Source organism: Colletotrichum godetiae, assembly GCF_030913485.1.
Source record: "Colletotrichum godetiae strain CBS 193.32 chromosome Unknown BDP55scaffold_14, whole genome shotgun sequence".
Taxonomy (NCBI): Eukaryota; Fungi; Ascomycota; class Sordariomycetes; order Glomerellales; family Glomerellaceae; genus Colletotrichum; species Colletotrichum godetiae.
In genome coordinates, this window is record NW_026851262.1 from 522,068 (window position 1) to 534,759 (window position 12,692).

Below are 12,692 nucleotides of genomic sequence, written 5' to 3' on the forward strand. Positions count from 1 at the left end.
GAACCCTTCTCCCCAAAAGGTGCAGAGCTCCCAGTGGAGAGTGTGCCTGATGAGTTTGGAATAAGTAGGGTGTACTTTTATCGGCGAGTAATCGGGTTCCGTCGCGCAGCGCTTGAAATGGAGAAAAAGTTCGGGTTGGAAGATTGTTTGCCGCGATTCCCTCCCATTCTTCCTTCCCTTCCCTTTCCCCTCTCCTCTTCTTCTTCTCCCCCTCCCCCCCCGAAAGCCCCCTTCTTTGTTTGGAATGCTCGGGGCGTCTCAGACGGCTCTTCCTATGAGTAATAAAGGTTTTGATGGATTCATCATGTCATGGTCTTTTTCCTTCCCCCGGCTACGTCTTAGGTGAAGGGCGGGGGGAAGGAATATTTCGAAATAAATGTAGTGGAAATGAAGCTTACCTTTCTTCTTCGCAGACTTGCGCAAATAGATTGTCTGTATAACAATCTAAGAAGAGACGAAAAGTAACGCTCGCGTCGTAGGTCGAAGATCGTGGGTGCAAAGGTGTCCGGCGGTGACGATACCTCGGGGTTGAGGTAAGGTGAAGGTGAGGTTGGGGAAAAAATTCGCAGCCGCGTTTTTTTGGGAGAAAAGGTGATGAAGGTGGGGCACGGGGACGGGAGCTCTTGAGCGGGCCAACCTGGTCGGGTCCTTCCAAGTTCTAACCTCAGGACCAACTCAGGAAAAAGTCGGCTTACATAAGGTGAGGCAGCACATAATCCCAGAGCAAACTTCCCGACAGTGATACGCATGTTCATCTGGGAATACTGTCCACGACGGAATGTATACTCTCAGAAATAGGGCCCTCTTACTGAACTTGGGTTGTTCCAATGCGTTCTTCTCGCATGTTCACACAACTAATTCCGCCGGGTGGGAAAGTCAGTGTCGTCGTGTCACTTGATGTGTACTCCATAGACTCTATCCGTTTCCCGACTCGGACGGAAATCGGTCCAACGGGCATCAGACACGGTACGAACAGCCACATTGCTGACAACGGCATACCTACACTGCACTCAAAGTCATAATCAAAGCTGAACCAAACACACATGTCTCACACAGTAAGCGCTGAGATTTGTCCTATCTACCTTTTTTTTTTTTTTTTTTTTTGGATGTTTGGGGGAGAGGGGGGGTATCTATCTACTTCCGTTTTGTTCCTCCAAAATGTCCACCATCAAATCAGTCTGTCCAAACAACCAAGCAAAAAACCCCGTGCAAGGGCAAATTGACTCAAAACATCCTTTCCAAAATACCTGAGACCCTAAATCCCTTTCATCGTGTTCAGATGTAGATCGTATCCTCAAATCTCTTTGTACCTAGTCCATGTCTCGTGGCCCGATCGGGAGGTGAGGCCAAATATACCACACCCGGATCTTCCCCGTGTGTCTTCTGACATTGAGGGAAGTAAGACACTTGGCTTCGCCGCAAAGACTCACACCGATGGCTACCACCACCACCACGTCATTCATGTACCTCTCCCCGCGGGGACCCGAATCAGTTTCGGCGCGCTGCTCTCCAAAGTTTCACTCCTAGAGCTGTGGTGCCTTTGCTCCATGTTTTTGGTGTTGGTGTGGTTTTTTTTTTGTTCTTTGCCCCTGAGGACCCAGAGCAAACTGTCCATCAGTGAACACGAGAGACTACGCAGTGATAGTCACTTCAGTGAATCATCTCATAGCATTTCTCAACGGGCACTCGGAGACGTTTCTGTTTTTGTGGCTTCCAAATTGCCATATCAAATTGAGCGAGATATGTCTCTAGACCCTCTTCCTCAAATCGTAGGGTGCCAAACCAAGACCCTCTGTCTTGTCCGTCTGCGCTACCACCACGTATCCCGCTACACAAAACCATATTCTCTATCGTCAATCTCATGTGAATCAAAAATGAGAAACAAGACAAGTCCTAGAGCAAGCAGAGTAGATGTGCGAGATCAATAATACAAAGTGCGCAAAAGAGGAAAGGTCGAACATGCGACCTCCTCCAATCCATCCAGTCATCAAATCATTAGCTGGCCCCGCGCCAGATCAACGTTTTTGTCACAAGTTTCCAACACCAAGCCCTAGTAAACATTTACTGGCTTTGAAAGTTCTGGTAATCCAGGTTCCAGTCGATAGACTGGAACGGGTCCTGTGACGCTTGCGAGTATCCCAAGCCAGCACTTGGCACTTCGCCAAAGAGTGGCTCGTACATTTTGGTCACATTGTTGGCGGGGAACAGCTGGAAGTCGTTGCCGCAAAACTCGTTTCCACCACCAGTGTAGTTGTCCTCGAAGCCCTCATCGACTTCGGCCAACGAGTTTGGCGTGAAGAGCATCGCGTTGCCCTGGCCAATAGGAGAGATGTGTGGTGCTGTCTGAACAGGAGCAATCTGAGGCTGGCAAGCAGGAGCAGGCTGGTAGATGGGGAAAGCCATGTTTAGCTCCTTCTGAGCGAAGACGGCTCTGTCTGGAGTGGGAATCTGAGCGTGTGCACCGTAAATGTCCTCGTTCACAGTAAAGTCGGGACCGTCCTGGTAAATATACGGGCCGTTCGAGATTTCGGTGGCAGGGGTGTTGTGGTCGGAAGGAGACAGGGACATCTCCAAATCCATCTGTCCATCGAATCCACCGCCAACCATTTGGTCGAATTCCTCGTCCGAGATGTAGGAAGGGAACTCCATGCCATCGATATGGGAAGCAAAGTCGCCCACGGGGCCGATGGGATGCATGGGAGCCAGGAGAGGGTCGTTGAAGTTGAACTGCTGAGCCTGGTCCAGCGGAGCAGGCGGGGTAGCGGCACTGCTTGTAGAGGGAGTAGGCATTTGGTTGAGCAGAGGGGTGGAGTGAGTGACACTGCCGGCGACGCTCGAAGGCTTCTTGCCGTTGGTCTTGGTGCGAACGTATTGCCAGCCATGGGCCTTTTCCATGTGCTGTTTGCAGTTTGACTCCCGCTTGGACTTGTACGGGCAGGGCTTGTACAAGCACTCGTACATGGGCGGGGCTGACGAGTGCTTGTCGTTGTGGTGGCGGTCCATCTCCTTCTCCGTCGGCCAGCCGTAGTTGTGATATTTGCATGAAGAGACGGGGCACTTCCAAGGACGAGAGTGGGTCTTCTCGTGCTTGGTCAGGTCGCAGGGACGCTTGAACTCCTTGTTGCAGCCAGGCTCACGGCACTTCTTGGGCGCAAGCTCCTCAGGGCTGGCGTTCTTCTTGCGACGGGCCATGGAACGCATGATCTCCTCGTCGTCCTCCAACTGCTGGCTCAATGAGCGCTTCATCTGAATGGGGCTCTTGGGGTCATCCAGATCGACCTCCAGACCAGTGGCCATAGAAATAGCCTTTCCGTCCTTGCGAATGCGGATAAGCTCGGCCGGGCGGCCATTGTCAGCGATGCCTCCAAAGAGCTTAATCTCGTCGGTACTACAGAATATGTCAGTTGAGTGAGGGGCAAGTTGGGCACGGGTGTCGTACGGGTCGACGTCCATCTCGGCAGCGTCTGATCCAGTCTCCTTGGCGGCAGCAAGTTGTCCTGCGTATTGGCGAATCTGTTCCACGAGATCGATGAAGTATCCGTTAGTGTAAGGGCGGTCGTTGGGTCGAGTCTGTTCTCGGTCGCTTAGGTATTCCACGGTTGCTTGAATGCAGTGGATCGACGTCAGGCAGAAATCGAGGTACAAGGCGGCGGTCTTTGTCCTCTCCTTCATCAACGATCGATAAGTAATTGCCCAGTTTCCAGTTTCAATTAGTGAATGACTTACGGGTGCCATGAAAATAAGTGTCTTTTCGAGATCCCTCAAGCAGATGATCTCCTTCTCTCTGATGCGTCTGGGGATGTCAAGAACAATCGGCTCAAAGTCCTTGAGAGCAGGCTTGGCCCTGAGAGGGCGAAGGACGTGCTCGTGGATGCGGTTGACAGCCTTGGAGCTGAGAGCGGGAAGCTTCTCCATGGTGGCAGAAGAAGTGTTGGCAGCGGACCTGGTGATGGCGGATGCCTTCTTTGATGCAGTGGTTGCAGGCTCTGTCTCAGTGGTGGGTGCGACAGAGGTTCCGAGTCCGCTGTCTGATTCATGATGTCTCGAGGAACGGCGGGTTCTGGGACGCAGAATGCGACGTTCCGTCTCCTTTGACTTTTCCTTTGCCATGGCGGGGTCGACAACGGGCAGGTTGAGGAAGCCTCTGGGAACGGGAAGGCTGTCGTCGCGGAAAGACTTGGTCTTGGGGGAGACAAGGGTGATGTTGGCAAGCGACTTGTCAATGTCGTCGACAATCAAGGCCATGCGGCGGCAGTGGGCGTCGACAACGTCGTCCAGGTTGGTCTGGGAGCGTCTCAGGCTTGGAGGGGCAGCAGTCAAGGCATCGTCCAGAGAAGAGGTAGGACTGGTGGGAGAGTGGAAGGTAGCGCCCTTGCGGAGGCTGTTGGTCTTAAGAGTGAGGCCAGTGCCGGCAGGAGACTCCGGGCGAGTCACCGGAGTCCTGCGTCGAGGGTTGACGGAGACGGACATGGTGACGGTGATGACACGGGTGTCCAGAACTCTGTCGGCTAGGATGTGTTAGATCTCTTGAGGGTTCGTCGAGTTGTAGGGCTGAATAGGACACGGAGTGTGAGTCACGACCAGGACCTCACTGGTAGGTCTGAAGTGGTAGTCCTAGTAGACTCTTGAGCAAGCCCAAGGTTTAGGATTGGCCAATGTGATGAAGTGGCGGGATAGGTTTGAGACGGAGATTGTGTGGACAAGTGGATGAAGAGGGGAAAGACGAAGAGGAAGGGACGGGGCCTTACGTTGAGATGAGAGATGGTATCGAAGGCGATAACGATGTTGCGATGGATGACAACGGGAGGCCAGACAAAGCGAAGAGCGAGCAGAGCAGGTGGTGGATTTAAGTCTAGGCTGTTGAAGTCTGCCTGATTTTGAGGGGTCTGTCTGCGGGTAGAGGAGCAAGACAGTGTGCGATAATGCGCCTTTTCGTCCCAGCTGTCGTACGCGTCGGCGTATGCACACGAGGATGAAGAAGGGCAGACGTAGGTGGTGGGAGTTTGCTGTGTGCGATATTCTTTAAGGATGTGTATCCAGGAGGAAAAGCTGGAGACGAGGAGGGTAGAGGAAGAAGCGGACTGAAGTGCGGCGGCCTCAGTGGGACAAGACGGGATTGGGTTTGGTGTCGAGTAAGTATGCGGCTTGGATGTCCTAGAAATCAAGGACAGCAAAAAAAAAAATGAGGAAGAAAAGCAGGAGGAGGAAAAGGATACGGTCGAGGACTGAGGGTGGGTGGAAGGAGAAAGAAGAGGCGTGTGGTGGTCGCGAGCGAGGAGGTGGTTGTTTGGTGTACCGGGGGGGTCGAAGGTCGTCGAGGTGGTTGATTAGAAAAGCAGCCCTGGAGCAGTGAGCAGACGGGAGTGAGAGTGAGAGTCCAGCAGCCAACCTAACGAGCACAGGTGGAGAGAGAGAGCGCTGCTGCGCTGAACGCTGAAAGCCGAACGGGGAGCGACAATTGAGAATGAGCGGACCAGAAACTCTGAAGAGAGCGCCCGGGGCGAAAGGCTGCTGCCTAATCGACTAGCCAATGGGAGAAGGTCGCCGCCGACCAGTGGAGGCGGAGTCTGGGCTTTGCGGATCAGGAAGGATCCAACCCCCAGTCACCACCTTCCTTACCTCATAATCAAAAGATACGTACCGCTCCCCAGGTACCCTCCAACCTTGAACCCCACCAACTACCTTCGGTACGTACTCCATACCTTACTCCGTATCCGTACCTTACTGCCCATTGAATTCCATCGTCTCCCACGGCTGTCAGTCCCATCCTCGGTCTCCTCGGTCTCAACCTCCAGAGTCCCATCGCCTCGTCTCTTTGCGATACTTCATTCGTCCAAATTGCAAACGAAGACTTGTCGCCAGTATTTTCCGTTAAGACCGCCCGCCGGCACCTTACCTAGCACTTCGTACGGACACCAAGCCAAACTCCACTTGCTCCAAACGATGTTGGCTGCACCTCATTCCGTTCCAACTGAACATTGAAAGACCCGCTGTTAGCGTCACCGCAGCTCTGCAGCCCGCTGCCCAAACTGCACGGCGGTGGACAAACCCATGAGCACAGCCCCCCCCCCCGAATCAAGCATCAAAGCACATGATTAGCACCGACTACCTCTCACCACCTCGCATCAACTTCCCTCCCAGCAATGATACCATCACCATTACTCTGCCTCATTAAGAGACATCCAGCCGCCAGAGTAACGGCAACCCGGAATACCACAAGCTAGCTGTCTTCGCTGGGTCACTGGGTTCACTGGGTGTCAGAAATGAACACCTTGCACTGCAACTCGACCGCCCATGCTACCAATGATGCTGCTGTCAGCAAAATAATGGAACCTCAACCAGCCAATGGCCCCGATTCCGACTCCGTGTCTGGTGTTGTTATTGTTGTTGCTGCCGCAGCTTGTCACCTTCACTGCTGTTTTGTCACTCTTCGGGAGCCCTGGCACGAATACCTACTCTTCACCATTGTGCATGGCACCTATTCATCATCCATACCGCCGCGCACCTCACCTAAGGCAGACGAATTCTCTGGTCCCTGAATGCTCCGTTCGAGGGGCGGGAAACGCAAACCCATCTCAAATTACAGATAATACAGAGTGCATTACGCCGGAACGGTGTGTCGGATTGACGGCTGCCTTCTCCAGCTCGCAAATCTAGATGGGTCCCGAGAAGCGGGAAACGCAAGGGTCTGGTCCGGTACTGTATTCGAAAGCAGGGTGCGCCAGCCGGACGGGCGCCAGAACATCTCCCTGAGTCCCCCTGCGAAGTAGGTACTTGCACAGAGTCACCTCACAAATGGAGAAGACAGCAAGGCGTGACCGCAGTTAGGGTGTATCGCAAGGTTCGATCAAGTTTCAACATGCACCGCTGAAGATGAGCTGAAGTGGGCTATTGGGCATCCTCATCTCTTGACGTTGCCCACAGTATTCCGTATCGTACACTCGAAACCCCAAGGAGACGATTCGGCTGTACAGCCTCACCTGCGTCGTGAGAGTCGGGACACATTCGTCCAGATCAACATACGAATGACCAGAAACGCATCCTGCATAGCCAAGCTCGCCAGTCACCAATGTCATCTATTCTCACAATACGGCATTGCACAGCACTCCTCCGTGCCATACCACCATACCAATAGAGCACAGCACAGCACAGCACAGCATAGCTCACTCTTATTGCTCTTCCTCATGCACACCTGTTGCACCGGTCGTGGCTTTGAGACCGCTAACGGTAGGGCGGCAAGCTAAGAGTCCTCAAGAGAACCAAGACACGAACAAGACTGGGCAAGACTGGAGAGGGACTCATAGTCTCATGCACGGTACCTTTTTTACACTCGGAAACTAGGTCAGGGATTAGACTTAATTTGGCCTCTCTCTTGAGACTCTCTGAGTCTCTCTCGCTTACCCCCGTCGAGATCAGCCCATCAGAACCAAAGTCCCAAAGCTAACCCGCTCATCAATCTCCACCCGCCAGCCCGATCCATGACTTCCCACTGGGTCGTTTCATTCTCCGCCAACCTGGGACCATTCTCAAGCGAACTGTTGGCTGGTCTTACATACTCCAAATTCCGCGCTTCTGTCACTCAAAGTCTCAAAGAGCCCTCAGCCTCCTCCGCAGGCCCTCAAGGTCGCAGCCATGCCATGCTGCCATCCACTCACCTGCTGGACGGAGTGTCTTTCGACAGGCCTGCTGAACGATGAGTAGATCAGGGCTCCCCTTGCGTTTGCCAAAAACGGCAGACAAGGGCCCAGTTTGAATTGAGACCAACACCAACCCTCTCATTATGTCACCCTTCAACGCGGAAATTGACCAATGACGCCCTTGGCGCTCGTACGAAGTACGGATACCATTTCTCGCCCGTTGCTGATACCTATCGCCGGTCTCCATCAACCCGTGGCCCGTGACATGTGGAGTTTATTGAAAACGGTCCACTGCGGACCAACTGCCATGGCCTCTGCTTACTGTTGGGGGCCGATCGAGCCAGCTCATCCACGGACCAGGAGAGGAGAAACGACAGAACAGACAAAAGCTTTGCTTCAACTTCCGGTCAAGGTCGGCATTTTCGTCCGGCCTGGTCACTAGACCACAGGACAGGCAGGGGTCGGAATGGCCAGCGGGCGCTCTGGTTCTCTATCCCACCCACCAAGATTACATATCCAGTCTGATTAGCCAAGCAAAGCCCACCAGTCTGGGTCTGGGTTGGCCGAATGACGTTCGGGACAGAGCACGCGGTAACAGGGTTACAGTTTGAATAATGAGAATTTTGAATCTCTGGACTCTGGTGCGGGTTACGAGTAGTAACTCGCCGCTTCGCACGAGTGACCGTTCGCATTTCACCTAATCAAGATTCAGGGACTCTTGGGGTCTGGGAGTTTGGGACACGAGCATGAAGAGCAACATGGACCTGCATGTCTTGACTCGTCAGTCGTCACCTAGCTTGCGTTGGTTGAAGCTTGGCGCTTTGCTCTGACGGTGCTGGATTGCGCGGTTGCGCACATCACCAACGAAATCCGTACCTAGGGATTCGTAGTCTTGTCGTGTATGCTCATTTGCTGCACAGGACTTTGGCGCAGGGAAAGTCGCATGACGGATGCGCGTCTGCTCGCAGGAACACATTCAAACGAACCTTGGTCAACCAATTGCTCACCACCATCACCATCACCACTCGCACTCGCACAACCCTCCAGATCCCTCTCCACACGTAGGGCTGGCGTGGCTGTCCACCTGTCCCAGTGACTCTAAAAGTCTCCAATTCAAGCCAATCCAAGGTGTTTACCAACGGACGAAAGAAGCAAGAAACTCAAAGCAAGCAAGCTTTTTGACTCAAAATCGGTTCCCGGCTCACCGTCCACACACAGTCACTTACCCCGAACGCAGGAGAGAGGCGGCGTCCCATCGTGGCATACTGTGCACTCAATTACTTAGCCGCCTTGTCAGTACCTACATGGCCGTTCCTGAACACGCCGAATCCCGCACCCCGTATTCCAGGACCCTAGAAAAGAATGCAAGTTTAGGACTTGTTAGGAACCACCCCTCATTCCAACGGGTATCGGTTCATCCGCAAAGCCTGCGTTGCTGTCCCATTGGCTCAAGAAGCCCATCGTGTATCGACGACACGTAGGTGGTCACGAATCAACGATTCCGACCCCAACTGTCTGCCCGCCGGTCAGCCCTATGGGTGTCCTTCTTGGCCAATCAGCTTTGTGGAAATAGAGCAGCCTATCACCAAACTCCGCTTCGCCGATCAATTGCGGCCACTCTTCCTATTTTTCTTGCCAGGACGTCCAGCCGCGTCGTAACAAGGCATCAGCATTTCGGCTTCTTTGTTGGACCAGTAATTGCGATACGTACCGTTCCTCGCATCTTTGAACCGATGCAGTAGACAGACACACACCCATTTCCCGAGACCACGTTCGTTTCCACCTGACGCACAATAGTTAAGAGCTTGTGTCAAACGGATCTAGAGAAAACCCCGTCATTGATTGGACTAACACAGAGGCCACGAATCTGCATCAACGCAAAGAAACCAGGAAGCATTATGACACTGGTGTTGTTTATTCTCTCTGCCTTGACTTTGCTTCCTTCCACTAGACCCTTTGAAGGTTTAATCCGTTCCCAAGTCATGCACGTCAGATTCCCAATGGGCCTCCAAGTTGAACCTTTCTTTCAAGTGGCCCTCAAACATGGCACACACTATGATTTCTGTGGGAGACGATGTGCCAGCTAGGGACAAGGATGGCCAGATCGCAGGAAACATGGCCTACTCTATTTCTCTACTTTCTAGTCAGAGGAATACTCCCCCTACCACTCTCCCTCCCCCCCCTTCACCAGCCACGCGGCTGAAGCTCGCCGTCGCTCTCTAATTAGGGACTCTCCGCCACAGCATCTCGACCTCGTCCATCAGCTCCTCCAGTGGCAACTCAGGGGTCCATCCCGCTCCTTCGATGCGTGGCTCTGGGCTGCTGCTGACTACTGCGCGGCGGTGGTGGTCCTCCTGCTGCTGATCCCGGCTGCTCCGTGCTTCTCCTGTCTCATGGGTGGCGTTCACTTGTAGAGGACGGCTTGCGTGCGTGGTACTACGGGTTAGCCCTCCGGTTCCCTCGGCCGTCCCTTTCGCCGCGCGGAGTGACGTCTCTTGTTTAATAGTTTTCTTCTTGATTTTCAGGGGCGCGGGGAGGAGGTGGAACGTGGATTCACGGACGCATGAGGGTATCGGCGAGGGTTGGGGGGGAGGATGAGATGTAGGACCACTTGGTCCCTGGTGTTGTTGATGATGCTGCTGCTGCTGTTGTCTTTGGTGACTTACCGGTATCCGCTGCTCTTGCGGCCGTTGCTGATGATGATGGTAGGGTTGATGGGCCCCTTGGTTCTCTCTTCGACGATGCTGCTGGGAGGTTTCCCGTGCGCGGGCCTCGTGAAATCGCTTATTGAACCACGGTGAGGTTGGAGATTTGTCTCTCAAACTCTGTAGAGCTGCATCAGCAACACCGCCTCTATCGTCTCTACTCGTACCGTTGCCATCGCGGCCACTCCTCGGCCGCTCCGGAGTCCCCGGGTCCTGATACCGACGCACATGCTCCCTTGGCCGCGAGGCCTTTGGCCCCCGATCTCCTGGAGCACCGTAAGCATCATTCCTACCAGTACCCCTCAAATCCGGACGTCTCTGCTGCTGCTGACGCTGGTGGTGGTGCTGCCGCGTCCTGCTCGGCGCCGGCGTCGACGGAACGGCCTGCATCGCCGCGACGGCCTTTTCTTGGACGCAGCGGAGACACTTTCCGCCCACGGGGCTCAGGCAGCGTTTTCTTCCGCGGCAGGTGCTGGATTTGAAGGATTCGTGAGCTTGTGGTGGTGGCGTGGAGGGACAGGTGAAGCATGGGCAGAGGAGGAATATCCAGGAAGGGTTTTTGCGCTTTTGGCGTGCTCTGTTGTGGTTCTGAATCGAGTTGACGGAAGAGGACGTGAAGCTTGACACGTAGTTGAGTTTTCGGGATTTGTGGTCTGCGCAGTATACGTTTTCAAAGACGCTGTGGTGGCAGTCTGTGTAGATTATTTGTTTTTCCCAGCACATTTTTTCGTCTTTGGGGGCTTGCACTGAGTTCCACGGTGATAGTTTAAAATTTACGTACCTCTATGATATGTATACGTTTGCCTGAAGTCGATAATGGGAATGAGGTTGCGTTAGTTCCGAGACTTTGAAAAGCCTCTGGAGGCAGACAACGGTGTTATTTCGATTCGTGGCTGGTGTATACGATTGGCTTCTCAAAACATTTTCTTCTTCTTTCCTGCGCCGGGAGACGGAGAGAGGACTTGACTCGCACTTTTTGTGTCGACGAGGAAAGGTAAGTTGGGAGGTATAGGAACAAGGAGGCTGGGATAATGTCTTGTGTTTTGATTCAACTTGATCCTTATATTTCTTTCAAAAGAAGATGTAGACGATTGACTATCACAAAACCTCTGTCTTCGAATCATGGTTTGTGTCTCTTAGTTGTGACGCTCGACAACCGTATTGTTCACTTCGAGTGGTCTTTACTTAGACGTAGATGTCACAGATGGCTTAGATCATTGCTTGCTGAATACCTGGGCAGCAACTATCTGGTAGCTTCGAGGCAGCCCATACCATTTTCCCCGTGTTATCGCATTTCTTGTTGTACAATTTGAAGCCGAGCAGATATACCTATTCGTCCTTCAGAGTTTTTCTTTACTGGGGGAAGAGAGACTCAAAGGAACAGGCGGGTATTTTGAAGTAAATCAGCCGGCTAGACGTCGTCGAGAACAATTGCAACAGTGCGACCTGCTTCCAATTGTCACAGAACAAAGGGTTTCCTTCTTCCGGCATATCCGTCGTTCTTTTCCTGGAAACTCTGCTCCGTTCGAGGAGGGTTCTCGGAGAAAACGTCTGGGCCTTCATGTTTGCCCTGGATTTGTTTCCCTTCTTCTTGCCCTTGACTGGTGAAGGCACGGATCTAGAAACCAGGTCCGACTGCCGTTTTGTTATTGAAGAAAGTCGATGTTTCAAAAAAAAAAAAACCCTTTGGATCTTCCCAAAAATGGAGGCCGAGATTCCACAAGATCAAAAGACGGTACACAACATTATTGTCATGTTCGTTTCGAAGCTGTTCCAGGCCCCGAGAACCGGCCTAACTTCCGTTACAAGCCTATTCGAGGACAATGGAAAGGCAAAGAGTCTCACGGGACACCCATGTCTCTTTGATAGCACGAGTTTTGGTGCCTTCCCTTCCCTTTTGACCCACGAGCAAGGGATTAGTAAAGGGTTGCTTCTTTATCAGGCGCATGCCCGGTCTCTGGTAACAAGTAAAGGCAACAAGAAGGGAAAAGACCCCCTTCCTTGAGTTCCATCTGAGTAAAAAAGGGGTCAGCCCAACCCATTTCCATCATTGAATGTACGTTACTTCCCCTTCGACTTTCTCTACTCTTACCAATTCTTGTTTCCTTAGACCTAACAAGACAATTACAGGAAAACAAGTTGGTTCTTATTTCAAGGAACAATGGGTTTCACCTGGCCATCACTAGGACGCTGGACGTCCAACAGAAGCAGATCCTTGAGATCATCACGCGAACCCTACCGTCACTGCCCCACGACAACGACGACGACCAAGACGATGGAATGTTACTCTCCCACCACCGATCAAGCCCACGGAGACGAACATCAATCCCAACACAACCAAACTAAAGGA

At 52.8% G+C, this 12,692-nt stretch overlaps 3 protein-coding genes across 3 annotated transcripts; 1 reads left to right on the plus strand and 2 right to left on the minus strand.

Annotated features, from left to right (window-relative positions):
* Positions 1–1,994: 1,994 nt before the first annotated feature.
* Positions 1,995–4,946, minus strand: BDP55DRAFT_85323 (uncharacterized protein). The gene is made up of 2 exons (XM_060581270.1): positions 4,749–4,946; positions 1,995–4,508 (listed from the first exon to the last, which is right to left on the minus strand). The coding sequence occupies exon 2, from the start codon at positions 4,468–4,470 to the stop codon at positions 2,062–2,064; it is 2,409 nt and encodes an 802-aa protein (XP_060431437.1). The 5' UTR covers positions 4,471–4,508; positions 4,749–4,946; the 3' UTR covers positions 1,995–2,061.
* A 1,190-nt stretch (positions 4,947–6,136) lies between these two features.
* On the plus strand, positions 6,137–6,756 carry BDP55DRAFT_85441 (uncharacterized protein). Its single transcript, XM_060581272.1, has one exon. It carries the CDS (start codon positions 6,346–6,348, stop codon positions 6,655–6,657), a length of 312 nt encoding a protein of 103 aa, XP_060431438.1. The 5' UTR covers positions 6,137–6,345; the 3' UTR covers positions 6,658–6,756.
* Positions 6,757–9,856: 3,100 nt separating this feature from the next.
* On the minus strand, positions 9,857–11,065 carry BDP55DRAFT_727150 (uncharacterized protein; the record flags this gene model as incomplete). The annotated part of the gene is made up of 3 exons (XM_060579253.1): positions 9,857–10,247; positions 10,304–10,454; positions 10,510–11,065. 3 exons carry the CDS (start codon positions 11,063–11,065, stop codon positions 9,857–9,859), a joined length of 1,098 nt encoding a protein of 365 aa, XP_060431439.1.
* Between the last annotated feature and the right edge of the window lie 1,627 nt (positions 11,066–12,692).

Excerpts from the sequence above, each read along its gene's own strand:
- BDP55DRAFT_85441 (XM_060581272.1), top strand. The coding sequence starts at position 6,346 with ATGGCCCCGATTCCGACTCCGTGTCTGGTGTTGTTATTGTTGTTGCTG.
- BDP55DRAFT_85323 (XM_060581270.1), bottom strand. The coding sequence starts at position 4,470 with ATGTCCGTCTCCGTCAACCCTCGACGCAGGACTCCGGTGACTCGCCCG.